At 38.5% G+C, this 15,389-nt stretch overlaps 2 protein-coding genes across 4 annotated transcripts in view; one reads left to right on the forward strand and one right to left on the reverse strand.

Moving 5' to 3' along the window:
• The window catches only part of LOC139954660 (E3 SUMO-protein ligase NSE2-like), a 78,729-nt gene that overhangs the window by 59,059 nt on the left and 4,281 nt on the right, over nucleotides 1-15,389 (forward strand). For 2 of the 3 annotated variants that reach the window (XM_071954571.1, XM_071954572.1), the window contains 3 exons: nucleotides 10,959-11,065; nucleotides 11,814-11,961; nucleotides 13,605-13,809. The exons of the other annotated variant lie outside the window; for it this stretch is intronic. In XM_071954571.1, the coding sequence (XP_071810672.1) occupies nucleotides 10,959-11,065; nucleotides 11,814-11,961; nucleotides 13,605-13,809 (460 nt within the window). The remainder of the gene's footprint in view (nucleotides 1-10,958; nucleotides 11,066-11,813; nucleotides 11,962-13,604; nucleotides 13,810-15,389) is intronic. 3 annotated transcript variants of the gene reach the window in all.
• Nucleotides 1-15,389, reverse strand: part of LOC139954652 (interferon-induced very large GTPase 1-like) — a 287,324-nt gene that overhangs the window by 927 nt on the left and 271,008 nt on the right. The gene's annotated exons all lie outside the window — the stretch shown is intronic.

Raw genomic sequence — 15,389 nt, forward strand, 5'->3', positions numbered from 1 at the left:
AACGAATATAAAACATTCAAAACTGTACCTTTTAACTTAAGTTTGGTTTCAATACTTCATGAAACAAATTATAACGACTACGAGCAAACATAAAATAAAATTTAACTAAAAGATCTCATAACTGTTGATGACACGATTAAATTTGTGATTCAAATAACTATCAATATCTTTAACATTATCAACCAATTATACTAATTTTGTTCAAATAATAGCACTGTGTAGTAAATCTAAGCATGTATGAAATACTCCTGTAGTGTTTTGTTCTCAAAAGGCAACTTTTGTACGGTACTTATTGGCAAAAAAAAGCATACCTGACTTTACCAAGTTGTACTAAGTACTTTAAGTGCTTATATGTAGTTATATGTCATAATTCAATTAAATTAACCTTTGTAAAGCTGTTCCAGATTGTATATTGCTTTATATTAATTATCTGGTTCAGGCTCTTTGCGCTGAGTCGTGATCCGTTGATGTGAGGATTACTGATCACTGTTGCTAGTTGACTGGGTTGGTAAGTGATGCATGATATTTTGCAGGGTATTTCCTTTGTGGTCATAATTGCTCATGCGAGGACCCGAGGTTATAATTTTAGCTATTTTGTTTACAATTATTTTATAATTTTATCTGGCCAGGAGCGAAAAGATATATATATATATATATATATATATATATATATATATATATATACGCCATGCCTCTGATTTGCATTCTTAGTCATGTTACAGAAGGTGTTAATTAAATTTCATACTAGTTTTGTGCTAGATTGGTACTTCTGTAATATTATCATATTCTACTATTATCATTTTTATGGATGACGTTAATGTACTACGCAAGAGATTCAATTTTACACTCTTCGGGTTTATGTAATATGGATGATCCGATACTTCATTCTTTTCTTCAATTCATTCAAGTCTTACTCAATTATTATCTTGTTATCTCAACTCGAGATGAGCTATTGCAGGTTTGCTAGTCGCTTGTTCATCGCAAGATTATCTTTATCAATTAACTGCTGTTTTATTATTTTCATTCAAATGAGGAGTCTCACACCAATGGTAGGCTGTTGGGTAATCAGGCGCGTATCCAGGGGGGCGTTGGGGGCGCGCGCCCCCGGGTAAGAAAAAGAGGAGAGAAAAAAAGAGAAGAAAAAAGGAAAAAAGATGGGAAAAAGAGGAGGAGGAGGAGAGGAAGGAAGGGAAAAGAAAAAGAAGAAAGAGAGAAAAAAAGAAAAGGGAGAGTAGAAGGAAAACGCCAAGACACAGGGGAAGAGAATGAGGAACAGTGACATCATTACAGCGCTGAAGGGTAGTCAGTGACGGATCAATGATTTCGGAAGGGGCGTGTGCCTCACTCTACCCCTTACACCGACAACTCCATTTTTGACGTTTCCATTTTTCCTCTCTCACTCATGATCTACATATATATACTAAATATGGTCTAGCATAACGCGCGTGTGTATATATATGCCTTAAACAATTGTAGAATTGTGCTATGAAACCAACTGTGGCTGGTCTCGAACTCGACCGTGTCGTCGGGGAACATGACGCATTTCGGGAAGGGCGCGACCGCCCCCCCCCATCAGCATTATTTTTTATGATATCGCTAGTAATTTCAAAACAGAAAGTGCTTAGATGCAACTAACAAGGCCTGGGAAGTGTCATTTCCAGCGATCTGGTAGGCATTTTAGGCCAAAATTTGCTTGTACGCTTCGCGCCAACAAATGGTCCTGGGCCGTGCCATTTCTAGCAATCTGGGAGGCATTTTCGGCCAAAATTTTCTTTTACGCTTCGCGCCAACCTATGGTGGCGCTACGCTTAGATAATTTGCCTACAGGCTTCGCCCCTCCCTTTGCAAATTCCTCGCTACGAGCCTGTTCGAATTTGTAAAGCAAACAGCAGATATCACATCATATCAGTGAGCTTGAAAATGGCGTTCCAGGATGAACAGCCCCAAAATTGTCCGACTTGCCCGAAAAAAAATAACCAAAAGTTTTCGCGCGCTCCGCGCGCGTTCAACATGTTAATGTCAATATCATACAAGCAAGCGTCGGTTGTTACATCGCATGCCATCGTGTACCGTACGGTCCGTGAAAGTTGCGCAGTATACCGCGGGATGCTAATGTAAACGACGAAATGTCTTATGTAGATGGAGAAAAAGCATGGCGGTCCAATTATGTCAAAACTCTATTTTACATTAGTAATGGCGAATTAGGGGCTGCAGCCCCCCCCCCGCCTCCTACGCCTATGTGTGTAGCGTTCGGTTTCGGAAATATCTGCTATTTTTTCATTTCCTTTAACGAAGTTTTATAATAGCCGTTATAACAGGTTTTAATATTTGTACAACAATAAATTAACTGTCTGAATTTTCGAAAATTTCCGACCAACAATCTTCATCACACTTCCCTCTACTCGTGCAATTTTGACCGGTCTGTTAGGGGTTGAACGAGGTTTTTCTATATTGTTTGTCCATAGATGAAATTTTGCGCAACATTATGGGTATGTTTTGAGGTTAGTTTATTCACGAGAAACGTGATTGTTCAAATTCTGAACAAATAATGGGCTTGAAACCTTCAAAAGTGGGGCTGACGGATATTGTGTGCCGCGACGTAAAATCACCTACAAAAGCAATGATCCACGGGAGATGCGATGAGGTCGAACATGATTTGTGACTGATGACAATCTTCAAAAAGGTTATGGATGGAAAAAACTATTGGGAAATACTTGGTTCTAAGGCAAAAAGTGTACACCTGGTTGGTTATTTTCAAGCCCGAGAAGTGCCATTTGCGGTGATCTGGGTGGTATTAAAACCAGAAATTTTCTTGTACGCTGCGCGCTAACCGATGGTGGCGCTCCGCTTAGATAGTAATTCGCGCCCCCCGGGTTAGAAAATCCTGGATACGCCCCTGGTAATGTATACATGGCTTATCTGGACAAGTGTTTAGTTCTTATTTTCTCTTCTCATTACAGAGGCTGTTTGTTTTGTTCGATTCCTTTGTTGGCAGTTAGTAAGTACTTTATTATTTCTAGACTGAATAAATTGGATAAACCTAGTGCAACTCTTCGTCATTGTCATTTGCGTGGATCACAGCTACTTCCCCATCCATCTAGATTCCCGAATCGCCTCATAAATCCATTGTTTTATAAGTAATAATAATTCAGCCAAAATATGAACTTTTACCTTTATGTGAACCCCAGAGAGAACCACGATATGGCATTTAACACCATATGTCCCTTAGCAGATTTTTAATACAATGTAAACATGTAAAAGGAGGACATGAAACTCTTGTTTTCTCTTTAATTCAGCATCTGAGGAACTGGCCTAATCGTCTTTGTCATAAACTAAGCAGTTCAGCTGCTTTCATCGATGAGCGGTAGATGTTTAAAGGTCATTTCTCAAAAATTGAATACGGCGTAGTAATACAATCTGGACTACTAGCAGTGTTTCTAACTTAATTTGGTTCCGACGGTCATCATTTAAATGCGTGAAGGTCACATTAGGTCACAAGGCTTACAACATCTAACAGCTGTCCATCTTGAATAAGGTTTAGTTAACGAAATCTGATAACTTAGGAAACCGAAATTTATCATATTTTCAAGCACGTAGGATTAAATTATTCCTTTGGCAAGAGAAAAATACATAAGGGTACTTTGCTAGAGGTTGAGCAAGGAAAATGCGTAACATTGCAGATACTAAATGAGTAACAACTAGCTTTCGGTGGGTAAATTCAAATCGATTGGTGATGTAATAGAATGTGTCATTTGAAAAACATAGTAGCTCATAGTAAGAGTAGCGAAAGGGCATAAAGCATTCGTTTTGCCTAATAAAGTGTACTTTAGCAATTAAAAAAACACAAACATTGAAAGCAGTCGATTTTGTTCTCTGAAATTTTGAATTGAAAAATACAAGGCAAAACTAATCAAGTTTAACATCTTGAAGAAAATATTAAAGATATTGATTTGCCAGTTAAGACAAATGAAATATGGTTATGTTGCAATATATTTCTATAATTGTAACGTACATAGTTACGTTAATTCGATTTCGGGAGGAGGGGGTAATGAGTAAGATTTGGTTTGCTAAGTGCGATCGCTCAAAATTGTTCAATAGTGTGAACTAGGATATAAGTCGATTGAATAACATGATTTTATCTTCTCTCATATTTCCATCTTTTCTGAGTAAGTAGTAAATATAATAATAAACTACAGAACGGACGCAAGAAATGAAAGAGGAAAACAGTATACAAGTGAACTCATGTTTATTGAAAATATGAATTGCAATCCTTTTTAGGAGTGGGTTGGGGTATGTAGGGCGTGGGGTTGGATTTGAAAGTTATATATCAACCAAGAATTGTGATAATCAACACTTAATATCTCAAAGAGTGAAATAACTACTCCTTTAGTGATATAGATATTAATAATAAGTGTGATTCCAAAAATTATGTGGTATTTTAAAATATGTGGTACATTGCTACAAATTTACAGATCTAAATTCCTGAGAATGGTGACCATGAACTGACAATATTTTCGGAGACCGATGTGTGTAAAATTAGAATAAATCATCCCATTCGGGCAAATGCCTCAATGAAGGCTGTATACCAATTTCAAATATGAGTGGCCATTTGTTTTAGATGATTTTTGGAAAGGGTGGGCGGGGTTTTGATAGCACTTAATTTTGGAAGTACAAAGCTACATTTTTTTTTCACTCGATGCTAATGCTGAACTAATAATAACGGTTGCCTGGTTACTAGCAAATAAAAATCTTTTTCAAAAATGTCTGAATCAACTATTGTACGACAACACTTTCTTGTAAGACATGAAGCTTTATATGCACTTTATTAGTCTAAATCTCGACTGTACCCCAATGGAAAAGAAGACACCAAATTAATTAGCTAAATCAGAAGAAGCTCATCAATATATAGAGACCTCTCTCTGAAGTTCACTATCAATGTCGTCGCAGTTTATGTTAAACTTTTCACATTGGTCATCGTGTCTGCTCTTAGTAGTTGTCCTGATCTCACGATACTTCTATTTCAATTTGTCTATTTTTTCATAATTTAAATATATTAGCTTGTTTTAATCTTTCCTGTTGTTTTCTATGTCCTTTAGCCTTGTTCACGATCAACAGAACTTTCTCTAGTTTTATGTTGAACTTCTTGCTGACCTGCTTTTGTTCTGATGTTGCAATGTATTTGTCTTTTTCTAGGCATTTTCATTCAGCTTTCAGTTCAGTAACGTCATGCAGGTCACAGCCGTTGTGCTTCATTTCATTTATATCTTTCTTCACAATATGAATACATAGAAGTTAACTAAGTCACAACACATATCATCAACAGGGAAAATTGTTAAAGTAAGCACTCAAAAAAACAGGGCTTGTCTAGTAGATCGATCCCATAAGTAAATAGAGAGAACAATACAAGAAAACAGTAACACTTATATCCACCCACACACAACCCAATACCTTTAACCCACATACCCCATCACCCACAATACATATATATACACATATGCATACATACACAATTGAATACAAAAAATACACACATGCACATATATATATATGTATGCATATACATACATATATATATATATATATATATATATTTATATACACCCGTGTTAATATAAACATGTATGCTTACTTACACAAACACAAAAAATAATGTATATACATATATGTTATGGAGGAAAATATTACTATAACAAAGGGGTGGCTATTGGGTACAAAATACAAAATGAAAACTTTAAATCTTAATGGAGGTTGATAAGGGATCTAGAAAAGTTTTAACGAATGGAGTGTACATTATTCTTAGAAGTTAAATACTCTGGAATGGAAATCCATGTGCTGGTGGTTCGATAATGCAAGCATGTCTTCGAAAAAGTTGGCCGAGTGCCAGGAAGACGAAGCCGATTGTTTTGACGTGTTTGATAACTGTGACTATTGTGACTAGGGAATTCCGAACGAATAAATTAAAAAAAACCTAAAGGTAAGAGATTGTTGAAAAAGCGATAGGGGAAGGTTGCAATATTAACTGTGATTATGTCTTTTAATTTTAACAAGTTACGGGACTTAAAAAGTGCACTGGTGTTTTTGCGTGGTGCAAAATACGTAATAGGTCTGACAGCTTGTTTTTGGAAAACAAATACATTTCTTAAAGCCGAGTTAATAGTGCCCGACCAAGCAATACTACAGTAGCACAGATGGGGTTAAACAAGAGTTACATAAATTGTACAAAGAATATGATACGGCAATAACTTGTTAAGTCTACCGATTATTCCAACACCCTTAGCAACTTGCGAACACAGGTGAGAAGTATGATCATGCCAATGCTTTACTTAGCTTATCAATAACGTCGAATATCGCGAGTTCAGTGGATTATACTGGACGGAAACCATACTGGCTGTTTGGCAAGATGTGGTGTTTGTTAAGAAAAACTAGGATCTTGTTGAACATGATTCTTTCTATGATTTTTGAAAAGCATGTTAGCACAGAGATTGGGGTAGTTAATAAACTGACAGTGAGCGCCTTTTTTATAAACAGGTAAAATCTTTGCTATTTTTAAGATATCAGGAAAAGTATCACCAGCAAACGATAGATTTGCAGATATGAGTTTTCGGCTTTGAATTGAGATGAATAACACTACGAACCACGACCGGGCGGCAATTTTTTTCCCCAAACAGGTTCGCAATCGCGTGTAAATAGGCGCTCATGATTGGTCGTCATCACGATAGAAACCTTCACTTCAAGGTTACCAAAGTGTCTGCATCCATTCGTTGCAACGAAGATATGCCCGTTCAAAATTACCCGAAGCTTTTCGTTGTAGATGTGTTTGGAATTGGTTTAGACATATTGAGCACACGAGTATGGTATGATCATCTACTTTGATCGAAGTTTTCTGTTAAAGTATTAATCGATAACAACGCAAAGTGAAATGTTCGCACAGGGTGCATGGCACATGCGCTGGTGGCCTATATGTTTTATAACTGTGTACACACAGTGCAGTGACTTAAAAATATCATACTGTACACTAAACTGTTTGCGTATATTCATTCAAGACTCGTGAAGTTGATTTAGTGTAGGCTTACCCATTCCACGAAACGAATTCCGATTGCGGTGAACGGCTCACAAATCTTGAATAACGTAAACACGAACCCAATATACATGTATAATGTAGCGTAAGTATCATAAGTAAGGTCAACATGTGATTCAAGCATTAAAAGTAAAGTTAGGGCGTTCAATGGGAAACCCCGTAACTAGACTTAATTGAGTGTCAGTGTGTAACTCAGTGCATGTCTTCGAACTTCCAAGCGATGCCCATTTTAAATGCTGACGTCACGAGCAATCTAATTGGCGGAAAACTCCGTAAATTTCGCGACCGGGCGGCGAATATTTTTTTCCCAAACTGAACTGACACTGAAATTATTTCCTCGATTCTGATTGGCTCTCAGCGAGCCAATAGGTTTCCGTACGTATAGGTTATAAGGCTATATACAACTAGTTAACAAGTCAAAAGACACATACATATATCGTCAAATGCCTTTTTTGTGTACACTCACTGGCTGGCACACACTCGCTCGTTGTCATCATGGCCACTGCATATTCGACTAGACCTATCATGGTTCATTGACTGAATACATTTTGAGTTTATGATTATAAAACTAAAAGTATCGCAACTCCGAATGTTCCCCAACACATCTTACATATGTACATCGGGTACGTGTATACAATAACAAATGCACTGTGTTTTATTGTGTTGTATACTATACACCGTACAACAGGTTACATGTGTTGTGTAGAGACCCTTTAGTAGGGCCTACTATAGGGTCTCTAGTGTATGCGGAGTCAAGCAAGTAACCAAAGGATGGAGGACTGCCTATAATGGGTGCAGTAGATGGGAATAGTTGCTTCATTGGGTTAAGAACACTATATACTTTCGTTCATATATACCAACCAAAAGTTCTGGAAAGTTGCTAACCTGAATATCTTGAATTTGTTCGTGTTGATCGTACTGATACCGACAGAGTATTGAGGGCTCCATGATGAATACTACAGTGTATCACGTGCTCGCTGAGAGCCAATGAGAATCGAGGAAATAATTTTAATGTCAGTTCAGTTTGAGAAAAAAATATTCGCGACCGGGCGTATGTTATCATAACCAACAGCCGTTTTTGGCTTCAGACAGGGTACACACTTTTTTAGTTTTGTTGCTGGCAATACACAAAAAAAACCCACACAAGTAGTGATAAATGGCCCCAGCACAGTTTGGATAGGTCTATTTTACGGTAGCCAAATAGATAGGCGCGGTATGTATTCAATTGTTTTAATGAGCAATGAAAACAACAATATTAATAGAATGATTTGCCCTAGGTAATGAATGGGAAGGTCATCCGAGAACTTCAGGCTGTGCATTGGTATTCATTTCTTCCTTTTTGAGTTAGTTGAGGCTTCATACCATGGGTTCTAGATCTGTTTCTGTAGTAAGGTGTGACTAGATATGGGTAAGATCAGGGACTCCTTTTTAATGCAGTACTTTGCGTTCTTTTCTATGTTTTTTTTTCTCAACGTCACTGATTCCACGATGTCATAGCGACATACGTAACTAGCTTATCTATTCAAATCTTAATGCAAATTTTTGCATAAAAGTCGAAAAATTTACAACTTTCAAATTTGTTTTTCTGGAAGATATTTTCCGTTGGGATCCAAATAAACCTCGCCCATGATATGAATTTTTTAAGGGTACGAACGTCATTGGCCAAATATGTAATACAACACCATGCTTAATTTGTGTAGATTGTCTATGGCAGTTGTACCAGGGAGCTGTTAGAGTACAGCTCGCTGGTTGTACCAAGTTACCAACTCGACGTTTGAAATTTGAATATATTTTTAGCAACGGCTCATAACTAAAGCTGCATCTCTGATTGGTTGGATTCAAACTAGTGGGTTGGGGGAACTGTATGCGATTAATATAAAAATGTGGAATTTGCTGGTGGACACCTTTCTCATTATCTGCAAATATCCTTATTACTCGCCAATTAACGCTTTTGGCATGGAAAAACTTGGCTAATATGTTAGTTTGCTGTTTTGTGATTGATATATATATAAAAAAAAACGTGATGGACCTGTCTAAAAAGTGGAAAACGGCGACAAAACAAAAAATGCTGCTTTAAGATAAGGCCTGTGTGTGTGTGTGAGTGTGTTTGTGTTGCCCAGCTTGTAAACAGGTTATCTCAAGAAGGGAAGGTCAAACCAATTTCATATTTAGTGTGTGGAAGTACCACATTAAGTACAAGAAGCATATTGTTTTTGGTGGAGGTCAGAGGTCATTTGAGGTCAAATCGTGAAACCCTTGTAAACATGTACACCATCACTATACATTACGTCAGATTCATTAAGAAAACGGTGACAGGACAAAATCCCCCCGGACAAAATCTCTCCGGACAAAATCCCCCTGGACAAAATCCCCCCGGACAAAATCCCCCTAGTCAAAACCCCCCGAGCCAAAACCCCCCGAGCCAAAACCCCCCGGATAAAATCCCCCAGGACAAAATCCCCCTTGGACAAAACCCACCCGAGCCAAAATCCCCCTGGACAAAATCCCCCCGAGCCAAAATCCCCTCAGGACAAAATCCCCCCAAGCTATAAAAAATCCCATCAATTCTTTACAAAAATGCGTCATCCCGGTCCCCCGGTCCCAGATACCGTCGTCCGGTACCGTCATCTGGTACCGTCATCCGGTACCCCCACCGGTACCCCCATTGGTACTCTCAGTGGAACTCTGTGGTTCCCGGACCAGTACCCTGACCAGTACCCGACCATACCCCGACCGGTACCCTAATAGTTAGCCTGACAGTTACCCTGACAGTTACCCCACCGGTACCCCCACCGGTACCCTCACTGGTACTCTCAGTGGTACCCTCACTGGTACTCTCAATGGCTCCCTGACCAGTACCCTGGCCCGTACCCCTGCCCGTACCCCGGCCGGTACCTCAAGCGGTACCTCGACCGGTACCCCGGCCGGTATCCCAACTGATATCCTGAAGGGCACCCTGACACGTACCCTGACACGTACTCTGACACGTACCCTTACTAGTACTGGTACAATGACCAGTACTTTGACCAGTACCTTGACCGGTCCCTTGAATGTCACACCATGGAGCTATATCCCATGGTCACACTAACAGGTAGCCTCACAATTACCCTCAATGATCTCCCGACCAGTCCCCTGACCGATACCCTGACCAGTATCCTGACTGGTATCCTGACCAGTACCCTAACTAGTACACTGAGTGGAACCCTGACCGGTACAGTGACCAGTATGATGACCGGTACCCTGACCAGTCACATGACCAGTACCTTGACCGGTACCCTCACAGGTACCCTAACAGGAGCCCTCACAGTTACGCTCGCCAGTGCCCTGACTGGTACCCTGACTGGTACCCTGACCAGTTCCCTGACCGGTGCCCTGACCGGTGCCCTGACCGGTACCCTAGCCAGTGCAATGACCCATGCCTTGACTGTCACACCTGGACCATCCCTGGTTGTTGCAGGCAGGCTTTGTATGGGTCAGGGGATATTGTCTGGGGGATTTTGGTTTGGGGGGATTTTGGTTTGGGGGGATTTTGGCTGGGGGGATTTTGTCCAGGGGGGATTTTGTCCTGGGGGATTTTGTCCTAGGGGATTTTGTCCTAGAACCAAAGAAAACTGCTCATGTTACATCATCAAAACCAAAATGCAATTTTGCATTCGGGTTTTGTTTATTGGTCCAAGTTTAACTGTCTGTTCATCTTTCTCTTTTAGTTGCATCCTACAGCTGTTTTAGTTTCAAAAGCTCTTGTTTATAATAAATAAGAGGGAAATGTTGGGCTTTCTAACTTTTATAATTATTAATACCCATGCAGCGTGTCATAAAGCTGGCGGTATCAAACAATTTGCAGGGTATTCAATATTTCTCCTTAACTTTCACGTCATAGAAAATGAGGGCAGTCTTCATAACTTGGAAGAAATGATGAAGGAGTATATCGCCCTCGATGCTGATCTCCAGAAGTTCAATGAAGCCGTCAGTGTGGTAACACAGCAGGTACAGCAGTTGTACAATTTCCTTTAAATTTCAATTGAGACTTTATACATTTAATGTTTGATTCTATTTTGGTGATTAAATTATCAAAAAATTTAAATTGACAAGGTTGATTTGAAATTATAGTCCAGTTCATCAAGAAATTGAACCTGGTTCAAGTTTTCTTTGCACAGGAGGTTGATGTTTGGCTCATATGGAAGGGAGTGGGGGGGGGGGCGGTGAATGTAGTTAACTAATCTTGGTTTAAATGTTAGTTTCAGTTCCTAGCTGGAATGCTTATCATTAGTTTTGGGTTAAATTGATATCAATCGGCACCAAATGTCTAGGAATGAAGTTTTGACAAAATGCTGCGGGAAAAAATGTTGTTGACACAGAAAGTAAGCTTAGGCTGGTCTCAAATAGGCCCTGCATTTGTGAAGGCTCTATCTCATGGTCATGGTGTTTAACATTCAGATGAAATGAGCCTTGAAAGCAAACATTTCTTTTGTAATCCAGTTGGCTGGGTTAGTGACATAAGCTCATTCCATCAGTTATGGCCGCAGGACATTGACACATTCAGTGATTACATACACCCCAAATGAATTACAGATTCAAACTATTTTATATAAGAAATTTATAAGATGAATGTTTGGTTTCTTTTGTTTATTCTTAAAAATATTTTGGCCTTTTCTTTCATGACAACTTTTTAGTTTTTTACCTTTATAGTGTCTAATTTTTTTAAATCCCAAATTTTATCGTGTTAATCGAAAAGATGCGACAGATTGATCCTAAAGCAGAGTTCAACGTCCAGTCTAAACTGAGGCACCAGCTGGAGGAGACCGATGAACCACTTCAAGACCCTGAAAATCATGATAAAATGATTGAACTCAAGGAAAAGCTCTGGCAGCTACAACATCCAGGTAATAAAAACAAGCAAATGTGATGGTGTAATGGAACATCCAAATTGTGTCAATTTTTTTGGGAGACAACTAATGTTTTGACAAGAATAAGGAAATTTGTCAAGCCCCCGGAAAATGTTCAAAAAGTTTGCCTTTATTATCAGAAAATGAATGGTGTTTGATATTAAGATCTGAAAACTTGCATTTTTCTTTGGATGTTATTATTGAATTGTGGTTGTTCGAAGGTGGGTTCAATAACATGCTTTTAAATTTATTGTTAATTTGTCTGTGATTTTGGGTGACCAATGTTGACATCAAGCTAAAAACTGCACAAAGGCAATTTGGTTCTTAACTGGTTCGTAGATACAATCTCATAGAGAACACCTGTAAACAGCTAGTGTTGTGGTGTTTTGCGATATTGATGTGATAATATCTATACATATGATGATTTGCTCCTGATGTTATTTGCCAAAATCGTGCCAAATGATATCTTTAGTTGTTTAAGCTGATGATCAAGAAATGAAGATTTTTACAAAATGAAAGCAAAGCAAATTTTTCAATAAATCACATAATGAAGTACAGATTTTTGCTTTTTTTTGAATAAGCAAATTAAATTTTGCTGGTAAGAAAGCTAACTCTTTATAGTCTGTGTCTTAATGAAACTGATATTTGACGAATTTGTTCGTACAATGCACACAGCTCATTGTGACCTTCCTTCGCTGAGTTGAAAAATGGACTTGTCATACGATATCAGGATATTGTATGTGTCATACGATACATGTCATAGATGTGCCATACGATATCAGGATATCGTTGTGGGGAAGAACAAAACTTACAAAAAGATCAATATAGCAGATGTCTTATTGTAACAACCCTACTTACAGTATAACCACGGTAACAGGAAACAAATTAAATAATTATCTGATGGTGGCCTTTGGAGCTCCCTTCCCTCACTCCTTCCATACTTACCATAGATGTTATAACCCAATTGAGAAAGATAAACTTGTCTCACCCTTAGTGAGTCTTGTATGCATAAACACCTTATTGTAAGTCAGCAAGCAACGGTTTTAATCGATCCATTTTTGTATCTCTAGTAGCCATACAGGAATTGGCACCTGCAGATCAATGTCTGATATTTATATCAAGTGGATGAATTTTTTGTATCCAATGTAACCATGCAGGGATGTGCTCACACTGGGCGGCACCGGGCGGCTGCGCCCAGCAGTTCTGAATGCCGCCCAGCACAAACAGTATTTTAAACATTTCTGCCCTGTACTTTTTTTATGATAATTTAACAAATTTTACCATAACCAAAATCTGGGATAATACATGGCACAGAATAAGAAAATAGCACCACCTTAGCATACTTCATATGCAAAGTATGTCCAGTGGGGAGGGCTGAACCCCACCCATGAGATCCCTCTCCTAGGGTGTGGATCACACTACCGCACAATCTGCCCGGCACTCAAATATTCCTGAGCACATCCCTGACCATGATATAGTTAACACGTCGGCAGAAAGGCTGTAACCTGAAGTACCCATCTGTAAGGTTCATGGTATGGTAGTTTTTGTGTGATGTTAGTTTTAACAGGAATTAAAAACCATATTTTCATAGAGTTATGAACTTGAGGTTACCTTGTGGTGTTTTTGTTTGTCTCCCTCAGGTGAGGGGATGCCAACACAAGAGACAGTGGCTGGTAGCCAATCATCACAAGATGAGGATGAACCCACCATGACTCAGGTTGAAGTCTGTACCAAGTGCCCAATCTCGCAAGGAGAAATGGTTGACCCCGTCAAGAATAAAACTTGTGGACACAGCTATGAGAGGAAGGCAGTGGCAGAACTCATGAAGCAGCGAAGAGGAATGAGGTGGGTCATCCTTTTGAAATATTATATATTTATATATATATATATATATATATATATATATATATATATATATATATATATATATATATATATATATATATATATATATATATATATATATATATATATATATATATATATATATATATATATATATACAGTATAATATAACGAAATCCATGTTTACTCCAAAAGAAAATATTATTACAGAAAACCAGAGAAATAAGATATGACTCATAATTGACAAATATGGAGTAAAGTTTTAGAAAATATATTGGAATTTTCGGTGCCCTGGGACCTTCGTTAGCAACACTTGGCAGTCAAACGAAAGTACCAAATGTAACACAATGGAAGTATGATACTAGATAAGTGTATTAAAGTTGCATTGATGGAATTAGAACCAAATAAACCATGACTATAGGAAGCGGATTGCTCCTTAATGTTACAGAATATTGTTGATGCATATCAATATATCTTCAGTTTGAATATTAATGAAAAATTTAGTAACATTTTCAAAGTTTGTCAACTAAGTTGTGTATTGTATACACAGATGTATGGATTAAATATTAAAAATTGGTTGCCTACTGTGGTAGCTTAAAAAAGGAGAGGTTTATTGATTTGAATAGTTAGCTTGTTTGATCCCTCACTACAGTACCTTTTGTTGATTGGTATATTACTGATTCTGTTTGCAACATTTATGGTAGTGTGTTCTTTCTAATCCCATGGCACACTGCCCAATTGAAAGTGAACTGACTTTAACAACTCTACAGACATTGTGAGGAAAAATTGTGGATAATCGGGCAATGTGGTTGTGCAACAACTGATGGAAGACCTCGCCAATTTTAAGTTGTGTCAGCTACAATTGGGAAAAAAAAAACGTGTAGGGTTTTCCTGACAGTTGCCTGACAGTTGCTCACGACAAACACTGCACAGATTTGACAAATGTAGCCAATCACAGGGAAGTAACTTTGATGTCATTGTGACCCAGACAAGCACGTCTTTAACAGGAAACAGTTGTGGTGCGTTTTGATCATCAGTTGTTCCATGTTCAGGGGTTAGTTTTAAGACTGGGGGTCTGCACAGCTATCTTTAAAGGGTGTCTCATGCCGTTAATCTGACCTAGTTTCGAATGAGGTGTAACAGAAGTGTTAGACACTACCATCGATCCCAGAAAATACACACACAGCTTGCTATTATGAAGTTGATAGTTGTTTGTTTGTGACATTTCCCTCCAACACATGTGTTTATATACTTTTCATGCAGATGATAGGTTGGGGGTCAAGTGGCTAAGGCAATGGACTTGCAATCTATTGATTGCAGATTATAGTTCTTACCAGGTCATTACATTTGTGTCCTTGGGCACGGTCATTACATTTGTGTCCAATAGACTTGCGATCTATGGATTGCAGATTGGAGTTCTTGCCAGGTCATTACATTGTGTCCTTGGGCAGGGCACGTTATCTCCATTACCTCTCTTCACCCAGGTGTATATAAATGGGGATCTGTGAGGTTACTTGTAAATATTCTTGTGTGCTTTGGTTTGTGACTGCACCCTATGGATAGTTCCCCCCAGGGGACAT

Source organism: Apostichopus japonicus, chromosome 17 (genome assembly GCF_037975245.1).
Source record: "Apostichopus japonicus isolate 1M-3 chromosome 17, ASM3797524v1, whole genome shotgun sequence".
Lineage (NCBI taxonomy): Eukaryota > Metazoa > Echinodermata > Holothuroidea > Aspidochirotida > Stichopodidae > Apostichopus > Apostichopus japonicus.